General features: G+C 32.6%; 1 protein-coding gene across 1 annotated transcript in view; it reads right to left on the reverse strand.

The window, feature by feature from the left end:
- Window positions 1-22,861, reverse strand: part of LOC131841330 (E3 ubiquitin-protein ligase Mdm2-like) — a 51,559-nt gene that overhangs the window by 20,787 nt on the left and 7,911 nt on the right. Inside the window, exons 2-3 of the mRNA XM_059189655.1 lie at window positions 18,714-18,776; window positions 292-410 (exon numbers count right to left, since the gene is read on the reverse strand). Of these exons, the coding sequence (XP_059045638.1) occupies window positions 292-410; window positions 18,714-18,776 (182 nt within the window). The remainder of the gene's footprint in view (window positions 1-291; window positions 411-18,713; window positions 18,777-22,861) is intronic.

The following is a 22,861-nucleotide window of genomic DNA, read 5'->3' on the forward strand; positions in this document are numbered from 1 at the left end:
CAGAGATTATCCGGAACAAACAGACATACAGACACGTACGTATTAATATTACAAACAGTAATATTACAAACATTCACTCCAAATTTAATTTATATGTATAGATGTGGCCCAATGTTAGAGTGGCTCACCCCAAAAATGTTTTTTCATTTTTTCCACAAAAATATTTTTTTCGATATTAATTTATATGGCAAAACAACGTTTGGCGGGTCACGGGTCAGCTAGTAGAATATAAAAATTTGACGTTCATAAGCGGCTAAAATGTCCTACATGGATAAATGATGTTTGACTTACCTCACTGTCTTCGGAGGTGTCATCGAACGCTGGCTTAATGTTCTCAGGATCTGATACAGGCTCGTACTCCACATCTTCATCAGCCAACGTCTCCGTATCACTTGTGTCGGCAGCACAATCTACAAAGACCATACTCTGTTCATATCTCTACTCGTAGTTCCCGTGTTCGAAGTGCGCCTTGTTCAATATTATTTTTTTTTATATCTATCAGATCTTTTTTGTCATGTTTTTTTTTCTGTATTGATGTTAGTGTATATTTTTTTTAACATTTTTGTTTTATTTTTATATATTGTGCCTTTTTTAATTTTTTTCCTTCTTTTTCAAGTCTTTAAATATCCAGTTTTTTCTATTATTTCTTTTATTTTAATTTTTTTTTTTGTTTAGTCTCATTTGTATTTTTTTACTTTTTCATTGGTATATATATATTTAAATTACATAATGAGTGATGTATTATAAAGAAAAAAACACATGCAAAATTATATACAAATGTAATATAACAAAACAAGCATCAACAAATGTTACAAATTAATTGCTATTTTAAATAAATAGGTACAGAATAAATATTACAGCTAATTAATATCTATTCACATTTTTTTTCATTTGAGATCTCTTTTTAGTCTTTTATTTTTATTTTCTTCTACTTATACTATTATTTTTTTTGTTTATTTTTTAATATTCCGTCTATTTTTTGTCATTTATCATTTTTTCTATTCTTTTCTGTATATTTTTTAATGCCAAACTTACACAAACAACTACATATTATTACCGACAAATACACATCTATTACAAATCGATTGCACCACCAAGTGACATGTAATAACTCGTTTTTTTTTTAATATTCAGTCTTTTTTTGTCATTTATCATCTTTTCCACTTTTTCTATATATTTTTTAATGCCAAACTTACATATACAACTACATGTTATAACAGACAGATACACATCTATGACAAATCGATTGCACCACCAAGTGACATGTAATAACTCGTTTTTTTTTTAATATTCAGTCTTTTTTTTGTCATTTATCATTTTTTCCTTTTTTTCTATATATTTTTTAATGCCAAACTTACATATACAACTACATGTTATAACAGACAGATACACATCTATGACAAATCGATTGCACCACCAAGTGACATGTAATAACTAGTTATTACTAATTTACATAGCATTTTGTGTAACATTAAGTCTTAATACACTCATAAGTATATGTAATAAACACTATTTGTCACAATCATCGTTTTGACAATTACAAACATTTTTAAACACTGTTAATGGAGCATTACTGTGACAAGGGTACAAGAGTTCAATATCATTGGATACTATGTACTTTGTCACAGTAAATTATTATAACAAAGTTTAGAAACGTTTGCAATTCTTAATAATGAATATACTACAATCTATGTACATAGGTATAGTATTGTTTTAAATAAAATAAAAACATTGATATTTTGTAATTAACTAAATGATATTTCTAATAAACTATACTAAATAGCAGTTGTATTATGTACTTGTAATACTATTTATATGTAATCAAAATATTATTTAATGTAATCAATACATACAAATAAAATTGGAGTGTTTGTTTGTAATATTGAAAATTAATTGAATATACATATAAATACGATACATACACCGAAATAACTTTTTACAATTTTTGTCTGTGACTGTGGCTGAATGGCAGGACCGATTTTGACGGGACTTTTTTTTGCAGATAGCTGATGTAATAAAAAAATAACTTAGGCTACTTTTATTTTAGTCAAATAAAGTTAAATTCCACGCGGATGAAGTCGTGGGTACAGCTAGTTATTAATACCGATTTTGACGGAACTTTTATTGGTAGGTAGCTGATGTAATAAGGAGTAACTTAGGCTACTTTTATTTTAGAAAAATAAAGACGAAGTCGCGAGTATCGCTAGTCGTAAATAAAGATGTTATCTCTCTGAATGTTTATGTCTACATTAGCTGGATTTAGCTCTAACCTCGTACATTATCGTATTATGACCGGTTTTATTAATTTTATAATCTTGTACAAACTTGTACGAGGATGAAATAGTCCATATACCACAGGACATAGCTAATAAGTACGTATTTGCATAATACGATCGTACGGTTAGACACTAATAACAAACAATGAATGAGTAATTATCTATACATATAAATAAAATTGGAGTGTCTGTTTGTAATATTGAAATAACCGATTTTTACTATATACATATGAATATATACCAAAATATAATATATACGCTACATACACCAAAATAACATTTTTGTCTGTCGGTCTGTTTGTTCCGGCTAATCTCTGAAATGGCTGAACCGATTTTGACGGGACTTTTTTTTGGCAGGTAGCTGATGTAATAATGAGTAACTTAGGCTACTTTTATTTTAGAAAAATATATTTAAATCCACGCGGATGAAGTCGCGGGAACAGCTAGTATAGTATAAAACAAAGTCGCTGTCGCTGTCGCTGTCTGTCCCTATCTATGCTTAAACCTTTAAACCTACGCAACGGTACTATCGGTCTATGTATACAGCAGAAGTTTTCGTAAGTCTAGTATGTCACTAGGTGTTTATTATATATATTTATATAGATGACAGACATATACATATTTTCATTATTCATATATGAAATAGTTTATATTTATATATATACATTGATTTAGAGCATGTTTGTATGTATGCATGTTTTTTTTATAGATGATAATGGAATGGTGCTCCCGCCTGCGCTGACGGTTTAGGTGGAGGATGATAGGATGAGCACGAGGTCAGGTCAGTTAGCCCATCGCGACAAATTCACCAAGAATTTATCACGATGGTTTCCAAGGGGTACCACGTGGAGGTTAAACCTGACATGGTACATTGCTACCAATAAGATCATCAGTCCACATTAATAACAATTCTCTTTCCCCCATATGTATGCATGTTAGTAGAGTAGCGACGGGATAAGAGGGGGGGCGGGACAGGAGGGGCGGGACAGGAGGGGCGACGGGAAACTGTTATCGTAATATATGTGGGTAAAGGAATGTGTTTATGTGCTTTGTTCAACTACTGAATATGAAACATACGCACATCCGATCCTTTGTCATCATTTGTTGATTCATTGATCAAATACAATTCTCGAAACCTCTAAATTGCGTCAGTTCTTTTTTATACTACTATGGTGATGGTGGCAAACAGGCATACGGCCCATCTGATGGTAAATAATTACCGTAGCCTATGGACGCCTGAAACACCAGGGGTGTCACGTGCGCGTTGTCGACCCTTAAGAAACCTTAATATACCCTTCTTGAAGGACCTCATGCTGTAATCTCCTGAGAAAACCTCGGCAGGAAGTTCATTCCACGACCTAAGTGTACGCGGGAGGAAGCTCCTCTGAAACCGCGCTGTTCGAGACCACTTAGGTTCCAGCGTGTTGTCGAACAATTCATCAGAACACACAACCACGGGGTTATCCCTGGAAACCATCGTGATAAATTCCTGGTGAATTTGTCACGATGGGCTAACTGACCTGACCTCATGTTCATCTTATCATCCTCCACTGGTGCCCCGCCAGCGTAAACCGTTAGCACAGACGGGTGCACCATTCCATTATCATCTATAAAAAAACCCACTGGACAATTCACACAAATTCAAACGAGCAAATCTAATCCAAAAGTAAGCAGAGATTGTGCTAAGGCCCGAGTGTTTGAACGTATTACACTCGTAAAAAGATAAGTTAAGCATTTAGAAGCTAGAATTGCCTCCTTTTATATAAGTCAATTAAATTAACCACGCCGTCTTAATCATTATCTAAATACTTTTAAAATGATATATAATACTTCTGTGTAAATTTAAAACTAGCGGGTAAAACCGCGGGCACAACTAGTAAATAATACAAACAATATGACGTACACTAAACACATACGAAGCCAGGATTGGCCGATAGTGTAACGGCCACAACTGACAGCAAACTTTTTATCAAATGTTTTATGAAGAGGGGTAAGATTAGATAAAAATTGATATAATTTTATCAAATATATATATATATATATATATATTATCAAACTATATACCCAACTGGACGGTAGGGAAAAAAAAAAAATTATAATGTAAAAACTTGACGTTCATAAGCGGCTAAAATGTCCTACATGAATAAATGATTTTTGAATTTGAATTCAAACAGCGAAAAGTTTTGCCATATAGATTAAAATGTCTATTAGAAAATTAGGGTTAATGCTAGAAGGGCGAAAATTTGGGGTTGTATGTATTTTCAATGCTAAATCATAATAAAGTAAAATAAAAAAAATTGTCCAAAAAATGAGAAATTTTTTTGGAGAGTTCCACCCTTAACACTTAGGGGTATAAAAATTATATATAAACCTATTCGCAGACCTACTGAATATACATATACAGTTTCATCACAATCGGTTAAGCCATTTCGGAGATATATAAACACAAAACCTGTGACACGAGAATTTTATATATAAATAAATATATATATGTCTCTTTCTGACTCTATACAAACAATCATACACATGAATACAAATTTTTGTGCCGTGCGAGGAATCGAACCCGCGACTATCGGAATTACGGCGATGTGCTAAACCGCTAGACCACCGAGGCAGTCCACATATGTCGAGTCACATCGATTTCTAATATACGTGGTGAAGCGTGTTACCTGCGATGGTCGGAAGGGTGGAGGGACGGTTGTAGGGGGTGATTGTTGATTATCATAGACAGGTATACATACATACTCTTGTTAGTAGTGATAGGACTCATGTGTCGCGATTATTAACAATCTGCCCCACCCCTCCTGCGTGGGGCACCCACCCTTCCCGCCATTGCAGGTGAGATATAAATTAAAATCCCTATTGAAAAAATTAGGGATGCTAGAAGGGGAATAAAATAGGGCTGTATGTATTTTTCAATGTTAAATCATAATAAAGTGAAAATAAAAACAAACTCGAAAAAATTAAAAAAAAATATGACATCAGCCACCCTTAACAATTAGGGGTATAAAAATTAGTTACAAACTTATCCCCAGACCTACTTAAAACAAACAGACAATAATTTTATATATTAGATAAATATTTAGTTATAAATAATATTATTTGAGGTAAGCACAAGGAAGCTATTTTTTGATGTTTATATTCGTCAACTAAATTCGATCTATTCGTTTAGGGGATACAATACCAAAGACAGACACAGAAACGTCAAACCTATAACATACAATACAATATCAATATATCTATTTTCAAAAACTTTATTTATTTTTATTATAAATTTATTTTTAGGTAAGGTCCAAGATGCTGACGTTTATGCAGAAGCCTTGCCTTCCATAATTAATAAAATAAGAATATATTTATCATCGTATAATTTTAAGTAGTATAAATAGTTTTAAAATATAAACGTGTTGGCAATTACCTGAAAGTTTATATTGTGTTAATTAAATAAATAAATAAAAAAAAGCCCATCTAGTCCCACGGTAAGCAGAGCGTCTGTTATAGGTACTAGACAACTGATATATATATATATATATAATATATATATATATAATATTCTATAAATACATAGAAAACACCCAAACCGTTACAAACAATCATACTCATAAATACAAATTATTGCACGTTCCAGGAATTGACCCCGCGACTACCAATAAAGCGGTGTACTAAACCGATACCTACGGAGCTGTCAAATGTAAATCATGTGTAATTAGTACATAATCATTACAAATGTATAACAATATTATAACTACGTTTCATATACACCCATATACATTAATATTGAACTATACACTTTACACATATATTCACAAATATATACTTTACCAAACACTCACTGTATATAGCACTTATTAAAACAGGATTGTGCAGCATTGTACACTACACTACATACAGTACCGAGCGTATCAAAATGAAATCGAATACAAAATAAAGTTGTGAACAACGCTGTGTATATACGAGTGAATACAGAACTGCCGCTACGCTACATGCACGCGACTTTGGTTGTGTTCCTGCAATCGTAGTGGCATATAAATTAAAATCGCTATTAAAAATAGCAGGTAATTTTTTTTTTTATTTGTATTTTTATTGCCATTGTAAAAATATTAAAAAAAAGTACAAAAATAAAAAAATTGTTAGGGATGGACAACCCTTATCATTTATCCGGTATCCGGCCAAACTGATATCTGTTTCATCTCTATTAGAAAATTAGGGTTGATGCTAGAAGGGTGAAAATGTAGGGTTGTATGTATTTTTCAATGTTAAATCATAATAAAGTAAAAATAAAACAAATGTCGAAAAAATAAAAACATTTAGGGGTGAGTCACCCTTAATAGTTAGGGGTATAATAAATAGACTATTGCCGATTCTCAGACCTACTGAATATGCTTATAAAGTTTCACAAAAATCGGTCAAGCCGTTTCGGAGGAGTGCTAACTAACATTGTGACACGAGAATTTTATATATATGTGTAATTTTATATATAGAATCTGTTATCATCATTACATAGTACAAAACAAAGTCTCTGTCACTGTCTGTCCCTATGTATGCTTGAATCTTTAAAACTACGCAACGGATTTTGAAGCGGTTATTTTTAATAGATAAAAGCTATTCAAGAGAAAGGTTTATAATATGTATAACTAGCTGTACACGCCACTTCGTCCGCGTGGAATATAACTTTATTTTTCTTAAATAAAAGTAGCTTAAGTTACTCCGTACTACATCAGCTACCTGCCAAAAAAAGACCCGTTAAAATCGGTCCATCCATTTCAGAGATTAGCCGGAACAAACCGACAGACAGACAAAAATTGTAAAAAAATGTTATTTTGGCGTATATACTGTATTTATATTCATATGCATTTAGTAAAATACGGTTATTTCAATATTACAAACAGACACTCTGTAGTGTATGTGGAAACACTAGTCGGATATCATCTGTCGTCTCGCGCCAAGCGTACACGACCGAGCATCGCCGTGCGCAAGAGGGGTTTTCCCGCACAAGCGCCGCGGAGTAAGACGTGACGTAGATCTGTGACTAACAAGCCGATATTATGTTGATAACAACTTTCATACCAGGACATACAATAAGACTTAAATAACAGATCAGTGAACACTATACACTCCAATTTTATTTATATGGATTGGTGTATAGATTAAACATCAAAGATATCGATGTTTTTCCCTATATCGATTGAAAACATCGAATTTTAATATATCTTTTTAACCAACTACAGAAAAAATAATATATTTTTAATCTGTAGTTAAAATACAAAAAGCCTTAATGTGAAATGGGAGACAATCTGAAAATTACTTACATATATTACTTTTGAAGGCATATGTTTTAAGTTAGAATCGTACAGTACGACAGTTTTAAGGTATTGTACTCAAATTCAAAAATACAAATTCAAAATATCTTTATTCATGCAGGTCCGTTACAGACTCTCGTGATATGTCAAATATACCGTCAGTTCGGAATGATTTCGAGACGAGAAGAACTGACAAGAAACTCAACTCGTATTCTTTTTAAATATATGTTGTACATCTATATTAATAATTTCGTCAAGGAATCGATCGACGATTAACAAAACATAAAAAAATATTGATTTCGAGTCGACAACATATATCTGCAAAATTCGGATTATGGAGTATTTCGTTAAATTCTAATGACACTGACAAACAAACCGTTAGTTTGTAGATTAATACTGTAAAAATTAGTATTTGTACGGAAACGACAAAAATATATTTGTATGCTGTAAATACTACGACAGTAATGGAAATATTAGTATATGTACGTAAATTATAAAATTTTTCCGTAATACTTGAACGGCCCCTTAGTACGAGTACGTTCCGTACTCAAAATACTCGTATACACATTTTATTTTTTAATCAATATAATATTTGCATATCATCTAATTATTATATGTCACTATTAGTGTGCAATTATAATTTTTTTTTAAATAACATTTCAACATGCCTTATCGCATGATCGCATGATCGCATCGTATGATTATCGCATGCCTCTTACTTGTTATACTGTAATTATTTATATAAAAAAACATCTATTAAAAAGAGCAACACACAAGTTTCTTGCTCATTCTTCTTGTGATGAATCTGCATTCCGAATGAGTGGTAGAATCAAAATATGACTATTCAAAAGTGCTTGTAATGAGTTTATTTGAATAAAGATTATTTCTATTTCTATTTCTATTTCTATAACAGTACAGGCTGTATTAAATTTAGGTTTATATCATAAGAGAAGTACTCTTAAAGCATAGTGATTACTTGCTCACTATTTTGTTAGGTGCGGGGTCTGATCTGATGGTGTAAGCTATTGCAAGTGCATACATTCATATAATTACGATACAGGGGCGGCAGAGCTCCATAATGTGACAAAGGTCAAAAAGGGTTCTAAATTATCTGACGTCACTTTTTTACGTCTAATAGGCACATATAAGTATTAAAAATATTTCCATAATTTAAAAAATATATATATATAACGTCACCAAAGGAAAGAGAGTCACAAGTATGACCAGCTATGACAGAGACCTCCGATCGATCCCCTGTCCAATTCAAACGGGGATCGATATTACGACGGCCTGAGCCGAGGTTCGAACCCCTAGCGGTGTCCTCAGTCTAAAGTCGTATCCGTAAGGCGGGAGTCGGCCGCTCCATAAGTTCTTCGAAGGGGCGAGTGCCATCTGCACTCGCCCCCTAACGTCCGGTGAAGCTGTAAAGGCCATCTACAGCCAACAGCATTAGAGTATTCCAAAAACAAAAAGCGAGGACAGCTCAACTCACGATATTATGTGACATAATTTACGCATTGCTCCAGCTATAAAGAAATGGCCTCATTATCTGAGCCCAGTCTTGGACTGGCCTTAGATAATACTGAGCCCACTTTATCATTTCACGATACAACAATATATGTACTAATTCATTATAATCTTAGGTTTAATCCGGGCTCACTTATTTATAACTCCAACGATTATTCTCTAATTTTACAGCGTTAGTCGTAGGCTAGTGACATTATGCACGCTGCCAGCAAATTAGAAACAGAGCAAAATAAAAAAATATTTTTAAACTATCACAAATTCATATACGTAACACTGTACAATAACAACAATATAAATTACTTATGCTACATATATAATTTCACTGTAGGAACAACTGCTACATTTTTTGGTCCTTCGAGCCGGATATGAACCAGCTAACTATGGATAAATATTTTCAGATCCCACTTGTTTCTCTGGGATAGTTTTACAGTATCGCAACTGCACGACCCACTGAATATCCTTATCCCACAACCTCCGCAGTCAAAGGGTCATTTCTTTATTACATCATCCCCGTAGATTATCAAAAGCATTAACAAATACCATTATAAACAAGTGTAGGAACAACTGCTACATTTTTTGGTCCTTCGAGCCGGATATGAACCAGCTAACTATGGATAAATATTTAGAGTTTACAGTATCGCAACTGCACGACCCACTGATCTTTAACTAATTGCTGATATATAAACCATTTACGACTAAACATGTACATAATTAGTTTTCAGAAATATATTTTTACTATAACTAAATATAGCTAGAGATTCATCTGATGAATTATCCGCAGACGTCCAGGTTCAATCCTTATCCCAATACCTCAGCACAGGCCACAGGGTCAGCCACTCAATTAAATCTGACAATGTTATCAACATAATATATTAATTAGCTTAGTTCAACAAGTAGAAATATTATTCAATTAATATTAACACAAGCACTTTTAGATTTTCCACACGTCGCGGTTTCAATGCGACATGTTCTCAGATGTATATCCTTAGGGCACATCTGAAGATAACGTGACAGGACTAGTCCTAGTTTCAGGGACGCTGATGTAAAATGTATCTCCAGCAATTTTTGTTTTATACAATCAATTTTTTTGGTATAAGAGTTATAAGGTAAATGTAATGTACAAAGTCGAGAATAACTCTAAAAAAAACTTTCTTCCAGCAAACCTAGAAAATGTTATAGGAAAATGTGGTCACTAGATCAACCACATACATATACGTGTACGAAAAAAGAAAAAAAAGGAAAATGAGACATTAAGATATTGTCGTATATATAATAACTAGCTATACACGCGAATTCGTTCGCGTGAAATTTAACTTTATTTTTCAAAAATAAAGGTAGCCTGATTTACTCCTTATTACATTAGCTAATGCCAATAAAAGTCCCGTCAAAATCTTTCAGTCATTTCACAGATTAGCCGGAACAAAGAGATAGACAAAAATGTTATTTTGGTGCATGTACCGTATTTATATTCATATGCATGTAGTAAAAAACGGTTATTTCAATATAACAGACTCCAATTTTATTAATATGTATAGATGTATACATAGATAAGTCAAACTATAAGAATTAATAGACATACACAAATATATGAATATATATATATATATTATATATTTTTTCGAGTGTTTCTACTCAAAAACGCGCGTCATTCCTGAGTCATTGTTTTTATCGTTTTATCACTTTTTTGTGTTCATACAATTCACGGGTTTTTCCGGTCTCTTTGTTCACCTTTACTTGCAAATTCTGTCCCACGTGAATGCAAATGAAGTTTCTATTAGTCCACAGTTTAGGTACAATATATAAAAATAAGAATAATATTAAGAAAGAAATTTTGACATTAATTGACGGGAAAATTAAAGACAAATTAAAAAAGGGTTGAAAAACGCCCCTTTTCAAAATAACTCGATATCGGTAACAAATATGACAAAATGTTTCAAATAAAAGTTATAGAGAAAAAAATTCTGCATGAAAAATGTTCTCTTTATGTTTTCATTATCTGCTGTCGTTTAGGCACAAATAAAAAACTAAATTGCCTCGTTAACTGAAAAATATTGTAAAAAATTTTACGCCCCTTTGTGGTACAGTGCTCAGTGCGCGCGCATCAATCACACAGATAACCACTACTAGTACACATGTTTCCCCTTTTACAGATTGTTCAGCTGTAGAGTGTGAATGACCGACCTATAGGTCTTAGTAAATTGTATAGTCCGCCATTGTTCAAAACTATACAAACATTCTTATAGGTATTAATAAAAATATTAATAATTAAAATTGATTAATGATAAATACGTACAGCGTTCCTAATTACAAAATGCGAACTGATTTTTGTTGAAATATCAAATGTAAAACGAAATAATGTACGATGCTACTTTGTACTATATTCAATTATCCAGACCAGTGTTTCTCAACGTGGGGCCCACGCCCTACAGGGTGCGCCCCCTACAGGCCCATAACAATTTGATTGTTATGGGCGGCAGTTCAAAAGCTGATTATTGAAATTATAAGAAATTTAAATTTTTCATTATGTTTAAAAATATATTTAATGTTTCATTAAAAAATCGTAGTAACATCTTCCTAAAACCTGTGTGTTATATACACATAATTTATAACATTAATAATAAGTATTGATAGAAATAAAAATAAGAATACTATAGAAATATGAAGGGGAACCCCATAAGAATTTTAGAAGGGCCATAAAAAGGCATGGCTCTAAAAAAGTTGGCAGACACTGATATGGACCAATTTTTTCTATTCCACTTACACTACTCATAGTTACATGTAGACTATATAATTTTGTGTGATTATTTTTTAATCTTTTGTAAATTATTCGCCTATAAAAAAAATTCAAGCAGTATTAAATACGCTTTGTTTTCTATTTAAAGCTTCTACAATTCGATAAATAAATCTACTTGATATCATATCGTTAAACTTAAAGATATTAAATATTTTGTAATCATTATTACGTTGCAATTTTAAACCCATTATAAGTATACCCGAAACCAATTTTTCCCACTCACGGTCAGAAACAGTTAAATTCACCAGTTCCTAGTCACTCAAAGCCGAAGCCTGAATTATTTATTCCTATAGGACACTGCTTCTCGCAACTATCTATTCTTATCTAAAAGACTAGCTGTACACGCGACTTCGTCCGTGTGGAATTTAACTTTATTTTTCTAAAATAAACGTAGCCCAAGTTACTCCTTATTATATCAGCTACCTGTCAAAATTGATCCAGCCATTTCAGAGATTACCCGGAACAAACAGACAGACTGACAGACAAAAATTGTAAAAAATGTTATTTTGGTGTATGTACCGTATTTATATTCATATGCATGTAATAAAAAACGGTTATTTCAATATTACAAACACACACTACAATTCTATATATATGTATAGCTTTATTTATAGTGGTGGAGTTGTGAAGAGTTCTCTTAGGCATGACAATAGAATGGTGCACCCGCCTGCGCTAACGGTTTACACTGGCGGGGCACCAGTGGAGGATGATTTTAGAAAAATAAAGTTAAATTCGCGGCCCAAGTCGTGGGAACAGCTAGTTTAGACATAAAATCAGTATCATTACAGCTCATATTTTTTTTATTTTATTTATTTATTAGCATACAAAACAGATTACAGTCAATATAATAATATAACTAGGAGCGTGTAGTTCGGTACAAAACTGGATTGTAATCCAACACTATGTATGCCTAAGAGCTAAATTATATAGACGCATTCAATATACGCTAGATAGCTAGATAATGATATATAATAAAAAGTAAACTAAATAGAAAATGATATATAACTACGTAATGCAATAGAATAGAATAGAATAGAAAATTGGTACAACGTTAAATATAATTTATCTCTTTACGGTGGAAATTTAATTGTCTCCGGAACTGGACCAGCGTTGAATGGAAAATATCTATATTTCTATTCGAGACAAGAATTTCATTAATTTATAAGTGTCTATACCTACTGTATATACTTCAGTACGTGTTGATTACTGTCGGGGATTTACCGACTCGTCTGTTTTTCATTAGTCTGCTATTATTATTCTCAATAACAACATGTGTTGTGTTACCTACATAAAGGAAATTGTTTTAATTATCAAGTATTGCGTTATATGTTAGTTTAACTACATTATTAACAGTTACAAGGTAATCTAAAATTAATATTAAAATCACGCATTATTTATAAAATCATTACATAGTATAAAACAAAGTCTGTAGCTGTCTGTCCGTCTCTATGTATGCTTAAATCTTTAAAACTACGCAACGGATTTTGAAGCGGTTTTTTTTAATAGATAGTGATTCTAGACGATGGTTTATATGTATAATACATGTACACCCGTGCGGTTTGAATAATACATGGACAATTAACATGGGTACTAGATGTTCTGGCTATGTTGGTGTTATACTAGACAACTGATATAAATACTTATTTTTTATTGTAAATACATAGAAAACACCCAGACCGATACAAACAATAATACTCATAAATACAGAATGTTTGCACCGTATGAGGAAGGAAGTAAAACGATATGGTAACTAGAGTTCACTTTTCTGGCTTGACACATCACACATTGGTCAATTTATTTCTGGCTTGAACAGCATTTTTGCCCTTTCTGTTGTAAAACAGTAAGATATGTCGAAAATGCTGTTGATCGCTCTCCATATTTAAAAGGGCACCAACCAAAAACTACTGCGTAGAATTAATTGATATTTTTCACACACAAGCCTTGCTATATGAGCTCTCAAACCATTAAAAATTATACGGTTCAAGTGTGAACTGGGTGCAAAAAAATACAATTAGTCCTCTGCCAGAAAAAAACGAAATTACTTTCCGAACAACCTAATATTTAAATTGTAACTAACACTACGAAGAACAATCTGAATTAAACATTATTAATCAGATAATCCACAGCTGACGTTTACAGCTTCACCGACCGATAGGGAACGAAAGCAGATGGCTCTCCAAACCGGATGGACTTATGGAGCGGCTGATAGCCAACTTCATATCTTTAGTTACGTTTTGTCCGTCCGTATAAATCCGTTATATAGAGATTATTCGCAATGTAAAGGTATATTTTACATTGACTCTTATAGATAATATAAGGATTTCAAAGAATTGATTAAATCGAAGAAGTCGTTATATTGAAGTGCACTGTAAGTCAATATTTAGGTACGTTTCAGTTTTGTACAAAAACATTTCTATTTGCATCGTTACGTGACGTGTGAAAATGTAAACTTGTTCAAACATGTTCGCTGGTTTCAATGATATGGTTTATAGTAGATATATACGTATTATCTGATAATTTATACATTCAGCATTTAATGTTGCCAACCTTAGATGTTTTACAATTTATTTGGTTGATTTAACCCAGCCTTGGTTTTATTTACACTGTACACGCGTCTTCGTCCTCGTGGAACTTTATTTTTCTAAAATAAGAGAATTTTTCTAAAACAAACGCAGCCAAGTTACTCTTTATTACATCAGCTACCTGCCATAAAAGTCCCGTTAAAATCAGTCTAGCCATTTCAGAGATTAGCCGGAACAAACAGACAGACATAAATTGTAAAAAATGATATTTTGTAGAAATAATTTTAAGTTATTTCATCAAAAACATTATCGTTTTACAAACACATCTATTTTATAATCAGCTTTTATACGACATTTCAATATTTCTGAGGCAGATTTAGAACAGACTGGTATTTTCTTGTAAAACCTTAAGCAATTGTCATAAAACAAATTATCTAACTAACTTTATTTAAACGGGATTTAGGTAAAATCAGTTTGTTATTATTACGTAACCTTTTAGTAGTGGAGCTTTTATTAGTCGCCACCCAAAATCACGAGAAACAACACAAGACCAGTACGCAACATATTTTTAAATATAAAAATAAATGACTCGTCATCACAGACTCTAAAAAAAGGAATTCAGATCAATTACTTGCTTCTCAATTGAATCTGTACTGAACTGGACGGTAGGCAAAATAATTTTAGTACAAAATATTGACTTTCATAAACGGTTAAAATGTCCTACATGAATATATTTTTAGAAATAAAGAAATGAGCCTAAGAAGTCAAAGATCTAGAGATAGAATGAAGCTGTACATACATGGAACAAAATTAAGTATGGTCAAAAATAATGTCTTCCATATGGCGATAAAAATCTGAATACTATATATATAACTCAAAGGTGACTGACAGTGAGCTATCAACGCCCAGCCCAAACCACTGGACGGATCGGGCTGAAATATGGCATGCAGGTAGTTGTTATGACGTAGGCATCCGCTAAGAAAGGATTTTGATTAATTCTACCCCCACGGGGATAAAATAGGGGATGAAAGTTTGTATGAAACTTTGTCTATTTCAAACCGATCGGGCTGAGACTTTGCATGCATAAAGCTACTATGACGTAGGCATCCCCTAAGAAAGGATTTTGATAAATTCCACCCCTAAGGGGATAAATTAACGCGAGCGAAGCCGCGGGCAAAAGCTAGTATTTATATATTTTGCATGCCTAATGAGGCAAAACATAATGGGACATTATATTACAATAACAACAACGTAAACCTATGTTTAGTGCAAATAAATTTGATTTAGGTTTTGCTGAAATTAAAAAACTCGAACAATAATTTTTAATATTGGCTCAGAGTCAGAGATGGGTAGACATAAAACTCGGGTGACGCAAGTACAAATAAGCTAGGTTTTTTACCGGTGTGTCGTTTACATACCAGGTACAATATTGCGCGTTTATTCTTATTCTTAAAAATGATTTTATTCTTATATTCATAAAAATTATTTATTCTTACATATGAATGTGGATGGTTATAAGGGTAGAGGAAGACCGAAAAAGAGATGGATGGACTGTGTGAAAGATGATATGGTGAGAAAGGGAGTAAATAACGGAATGACTGCGAACAGAGATGAATGGAAGAGGAAAACATATTACGCCGACCCCAAATAAATGGGATAAGGAAGAAGCAGATGATGATTCTTATTCTTAAAAACTCGACCTTGACAGATCGAAATTTTTTTGAGTGGTAAACGATGGAGGCCCATACGCTACCATCGATGAAATTTTGATATCGATAGATCTAACAGTTTCGGACGAGTTTCGATACAAAGAGTGCAAGTCTGATCTCTAAGATCGCACCGTTAAAAAAAAACTACTTGACCACAAAATTATTTTACTATTCTATAAAATTAAAGTAAATAATGAATTATTTTTATTCAGAAACTATTCTACGACATTTTTAAGTTACAATATTCAAATTATTACCGGTTTTATTAATATGCTTATATATGAATATAAATAAAATTCCAGTCTGTTTGTATTATTAAAAAAAACCGTTTTTTTACTACATGCATATGAATATAAATACGGTACATACACCAAAATAACATTTTTTACATTTTTTTTTGTCTGTTTTTCCGGTTTATCTCTGAAATGGCTGGACCGAATTTGATGGGACTTTTTGGCAGGTAGCTGATGTAATAAGGAGTAACTTAGGGTGCTTTTATTTTAGAAAAATAAAGTTAAATTCCACGCGGACGAAGTTGCGGCAACAGTTAGTTGATTATAATCTATTATATCAGCCAGTAAGTGCGGTTCACAAATTTAATTGGCAACACAGCATGCGCTAATTACGCCTACATGTAATTAACGTAATTAGCCTTGGAATTCGTACCATACGTACTGATACAAACGAATGTCTGTCTATCGCATGTTATCTTTTAAACTCTACTTATAAACGACTGAATAATTTAACTGTAAGATAAATATATGCTGTAGATACTTACTACAAGGATAAATAACAGCCTATTTGTCTGTTATTTATCTAATAGAAAAGTTTCGAGCTTAACGTTAACTATACGACTAGTCTGAGGGCACCACTAGGGGGTTCCAACTTCGGCTCAGGGCGTCGTAATATCGATCCCCGTTTGAATTGGACGGGGGATCGATCGGAGGGGAAAATACATTACATCAGTAACCCGAGTGCTCAATTCGAAGTCGTTTTACACCGAACTTAAATCTATATTATCTGGACACGTAGACTAATTGAAGGGTCTTAAGTGTTGATATAATTCTTATATTATTGTATACTTTGGTCACGTCTGAATTACGTTATAGGGAGTGTCAAAATCGTTGAAATATAATATTATCGATATCGATATAAAAATATTTCTTGTTAAGTATGTACTTAATAATCTATACATATAAATAAAATTGGAGTGTCTGTTTGTAATATTGAAATAACTGTTCTTTACTACATGCATATGAATATATATACGGTACATACACCAAAATAACATTTTTTATAATTTTTGTTTGTCTGTTTGTCTGTCTGTCGGTCTGTTTGTTCCGGCTAATCTCTGAAATGGCCAGACCGATTTTGACGTGACTTTTTTTGGCAGGTAGCTGATGTAATAAGGAGTAATTTAGGCTACTTTTATTTTAGAAAAATAAAGTTAAATTCCACGCGGACGAAGTCGTCGGGAAGTCGGGAACAGCTAGTGATTTCCTAAAATGTGCGTGTCGTAATAAAAATATGTTTACATGGGTGATACAAGGGTGAAGACTTCAAAACGGCAAACTTAGATGTACCAGTTTTCAGCTAATACAAAATAAGAAAGGGACATCAACAGCGGGTAGTACAATACAAAAGCTACACAAAAAATAAATAAACGACTACAAAACAAATTTATTATAATAATTTCATAATACATTTATACATGTAATGCATATTATATAAATTATATAATAACAAAATCCGTTTTTAGCCTGTATTATTTTAATGGATTACATGTTCTTTGGTTGAAATTTAGTGGCGCGTTCAACTACTCCATTACTGTATACAATGAACTTGAGTTGTCGCGAATACTCTCTATTATTTGGTATTCGGCATTACTCGACATTTTTTTTTTGTTATTCGTCTAATACCGATTAATAGCCAGTATTACTCGACATTCGGCGAATAATCGTCTAAAATAAACTTTGAAGGAACAAAGACAACACGAGGTATCCCCCGTAAAATAGGTATAAGAAAAGGGTTGCCAGCATTTAATGAAAAATTACTACCAATATTATGATATGAAACTGATTTCTTTAACTTTATTGTTTTCTTTTCTGATAACCTTAGAAAAAACATGGTTACAATAACAAATAAATGTGCGGTAAGTTCAAGAGTACCATGTACAAGCGTGATATTATTATTTAATAACAATAAAAAATATTTTTAATATTCCTTGATTATGTCGAATAATAATGGTGAGTTTTTCGACTATTCACCAAAGTGAATGGCGATTAATCGGTATTCGACTATTCGCTATAATTTCTACTGTCTGTGTGTATTACGTATCCTACTGTAGTGTAGGTTAATACATTAATATATTGTTAATACATTGTTGTCCTGTAATCCTGGTAATTTAGAAGAAATTAAAAGCAAAGATACAATGTATTTTATCTTACTGTCTATCTTGCTGTATTTCTACTTACTGTCATTTACAAACATAGATAATATTAAACATGAATAATTATAATAACATACGCATAACAAAAAGTAATTAAAAAGCCCCAACAACGATCTATTACAATTCTACAAAGACATACCCGTTTCTTTGCCCTGTACGCTCAGCACAGTTTCCGTTGAAGTACGTCTGAAGTATTTGTTATCTGAGAACAAAGCAACATATCAATTAACAATACTCACTTTTGGGGGGGGGTTTATTAGTAATGTGGACAAATAAACCCCATTACTAATGTGCCATGTTGCATGCGGTTCCTGGAAACAATCGTGGTAAATTGCCATTTTGCCAACGTGGGCTAGCTGACCTGACTGCATACTCATTTCATCATCGCCCTGGTGCCTTAGCAGCGTAAACCGTTAGCGCAGACGGATGCATCATTTCATAATAATAATAATAATAATAATAATAATAATAATTTATTTATTTGCCTGCTACATGGTAATTTTGATCTTACAATATAATATAAGTACATGACATGCAGCACCCCGTAGAGGTATGCAAATATTGAAAATGATATCATAATTACAATATGTCATTAAATTTAATTAAAACATTATAATAGGTACCACAATAAAATAATAAATGTCACAGTATTCCACTAATGTGTATGTTGTATGTTGTATGATGTGTATGTTCATTATCTTAAAGTACTTACTGTTTATTTATTTACTTGTTTACAACGATATTCAATATTTCTCTGCCAATACTGATCCAAATCGTAAGGGTTTTCAAGTATTTAGTGTAGTAGTATAGTCTACATTCTTTATTTATATAGTGACGTCATTACACAATAACATTGTCGAGTTTATGACTCGTATTAAGTCGTTTACTCTGGTCACGGTTTCGTAAAAAATTATAGCCGTCGACAATGTATCGATATATATATATATATATACACGTCACATCACTACCTTTACGCGAATGTCTCGTTACCATTTGTTCATAATAGAAAAAAATTGATTAATGATGCATAATTAATATCTTGATCGCGGTCATTCACCTTATAATCCTCGAAATATATTTGTAACTAGCTGTAATAGACAACAAAGTGACTTATTTAAGTTACGCGCGCAGTTCCGCATGCGCGCTGCCTATACAATATATTTCTATACGTATACAGCCATAGATCGTTTATTTCATGCTTAGGTTTTTTTAAATATATAACAAATAAATATGATAAACAACTTAAAAATACGCCAAATCTAGCATAAAACATACTAAACTGGCAATACTAGCTGTAAGTACTCTCGTGCTCGTTAGGCCTCGGACTGTCTCGCAGAGAGTGAACTACCGTCATCAAACGTCTAAACAAATTCAATTTATGCCGTTTCTTTTATTATATATATATAAAACTTCCTCTTGAATCAGGATCAATCACTTAAAAAAAAACGGTATCAAAATCCGTCGCGTAGTTTTAAAAATTTAAGCAGACATTGGGATAGACAGCGACAGCAACCTTGTTTAATACTATGTAATATATCAATATGCTAAGCAACAAGTTTCTTGCTCATTCTTCTTGTGAGGAATCTGCATTCCGAATGAGTGGTAGAATCAAAATATGACTATTCAAAAGTGCTTGTAATGAGTTTATTTGAATAAAGATTATTTCTATTTCTATTTCAACTTAAAAATATGCCAAATCTAGCATAAAATGGCAACACTGGCTGCAAAGTACACCCTCGCACTCGTTAAGCCCCCGCATGTCTCGCCGAGAGAAAACAGCCGTCATCACACATCAAACAAATTTAATTTATGCCTATATTGTTGATAGAAACGCATCTTTTATTTATACACTATCTTTGTTAGGTGTATATACGGCCTCCTCACCGATTACGATTTTCTAATAGTTTCGTTGTCAAATATTGTAAATAATTATATGTCATTATTGTAAAAAATATTATAAGAAAAGACAATACAATTCTTCTGCTGCAAACGTACATATTTATTGTTTATCATCTCACATACCATCTCAACAAAAAAGAACCACAACAGTCTTGTCCATACGGAAACTAGGCATCAGATATTATTGCTACTAGGTATTGGTATGTAGTAAAAATTTATTGAATACTACCAATTACATTAAAAGTCAGTGGGCAAAGCGAGGTTGAATATATTTCATAAGCGTTAGTAAACTAACATAATATGGATGGATATCCGAAATAAAGAATCTAAATATATATAACTCAAAGGTGACTGACATAGTGATCTATCGACGCACGGCCCAAACCACTGGACGGATCGGGCTGAAATTTGGCATACAGGTAGATGTTATGACGTAGGCATCCGCTAAGAAAGGATTTTGATTAATTCTACCCCCAAGGGGATAAAATAGGGGATGAAAGTTTGTATGAAACTTTGTCAATTTTAAATCGATCGGGCTGTGACTTTGCATGTATAAAGCTACTATGACGTAGGCATCTCCTAAGAAAGGATTTTGATAAATTCCACCCCTAAGGGGACAAATTAATGCGAGCGAAGCCGCAGACAAAAGCTACTTAAATATAAATACAAATAAATTAAAGCAGATATAGAATGAGCAATATTCAGGATCGTACGTATTTTAAGATATTAAAATTATCTTGTCAGTGCCGAAAACAACAACAGATGTTTTAAATAAATTTAACCTTCAATGACAGTGTAAAGTATTATAACAATAGCTGTTTAATCGTCTTTGGTAATTTAGTTTACATAGTTGTCACTAGATGGCGCTATTTAATTTCTACAACGCAATATTGTTTCGTTTAGTAGTGACTGACGCGTTGTAAGATTGATGGTTGGTTGGCGGCTTTTTGATCAGTTGACATTAATGTATATATTGTTGTTTTATTGTGAAAATTACTATCCCATTACACTTGTGTTGAAAATTAAAGTGTTTTTATTCTCCTGACATTCATTAAAGTTATGGAAATGTACTATTGAAGCAACGGCGAGTGTACAATAGCTGTACCCGCGACTTCGTCCGCGTGGAATTTAACTTTATTTTTATAAAATAAAAATAGCCTAAGTTACTCCTTATTACATGAGCTACCTGCCAAAAGACCCGTTAAAATCGGTCCATCCATTTCAGAGATTAGCCGGAACAAACCGACAGACAGACAAAAATTGTAAAGTGTTATTTTGGTGCATGTACCGTATTTATATTCATATGCATGTAGTAAAAAACGGTTATTTCAATATTACAAACAGACACTCCAATTTTATTTATATGTATAGATAAACGGGGAATTTCCCAAGTATTGTACAACTGCTGTTAAAGATTATTAGTTACCGTATCCATATAATTGTTATTGTCTATTATAATATCATTAGCGTATTTGTTATCAGTCTGCGGTGTAACGTCGAGGCCATTAGACGTTGTTCGGGATAAAATATCGTCATGTTTTTCTGTTAAAATAGAAAATCTAATTGTACTCAAATACTACTACAGTCTGATTCTACTTGTTGATTTAACCTTCAATGACAGTGTAAAATATTATATCAGATAACCGGGGAATCTCCCTAGTATTGTGCAACTGCTGTAACAGATTATTAGTTACCGTATCTGTAGAACTGTTATTCTCTGTTAAAATATCGTTAGCGTATTGTCATCAGTCTGCGGTGTAACGTCGAGGCCATTAGACGTTGTTCGGGATAAAATATCGTCATGTTTTTCTGTTAAAATAGATAATCGAATTGTACTGGATTACTACGATAGTCTGATTCTACTTGTTGATTTAACCTTCAATGACAGTGTAAAATATTATATCAGATAACCGGGGAATCTCCCTAGTATTGTGCAACTGCTGTAACAGATTATTAGTTACCGTATCTGTATAACTGTTATTCTCTGTTAAAATATCGTTAGCGTATTGTCATCAGTCTGCGGTGTAACGTCGAAGCCATTAGACGTCGTCGGGGTATATTAAATAAAGGTGCATAATATCTTCATGTTTTTCTGTTAACCCTTAATTCGACGGAGATATTTGTAGCAAAAGAAACAGATTTTTGTTTAGTGGTCATATTTTTGGATTTGAAGTAAGTACAGGAAAAATGCTAAAAAAATTAGTGCAGTTTTTGATAAAACTCTTGTCCGTCACAGCGGACATTGTCACATGTATTTTTCTCAAAACTTACATAGTTTCAGTAGATTTCTTTAAATTGTTCGTCACGCTGGACGCTATCGAATTAAGTGTTAAAATCTAATTGTACTAGATTACGACGATAGTCTGATTATACTGTTTATTAGTAGTT

The sequence above is a fragment of the Achroia grisella genome, unplaced genomic scaffold, assembly GCF_030625045.1.
Source record: "Achroia grisella isolate CSIRO2021 unplaced genomic scaffold, CSIRO_AGI_Agris_v1 utg1581, whole genome shotgun sequence".
In the NCBI taxonomy this organism is placed as follows: domain Eukaryota; kingdom Metazoa; phylum Arthropoda; class Insecta; order Lepidoptera; family Pyralidae; genus Achroia; species Achroia grisella.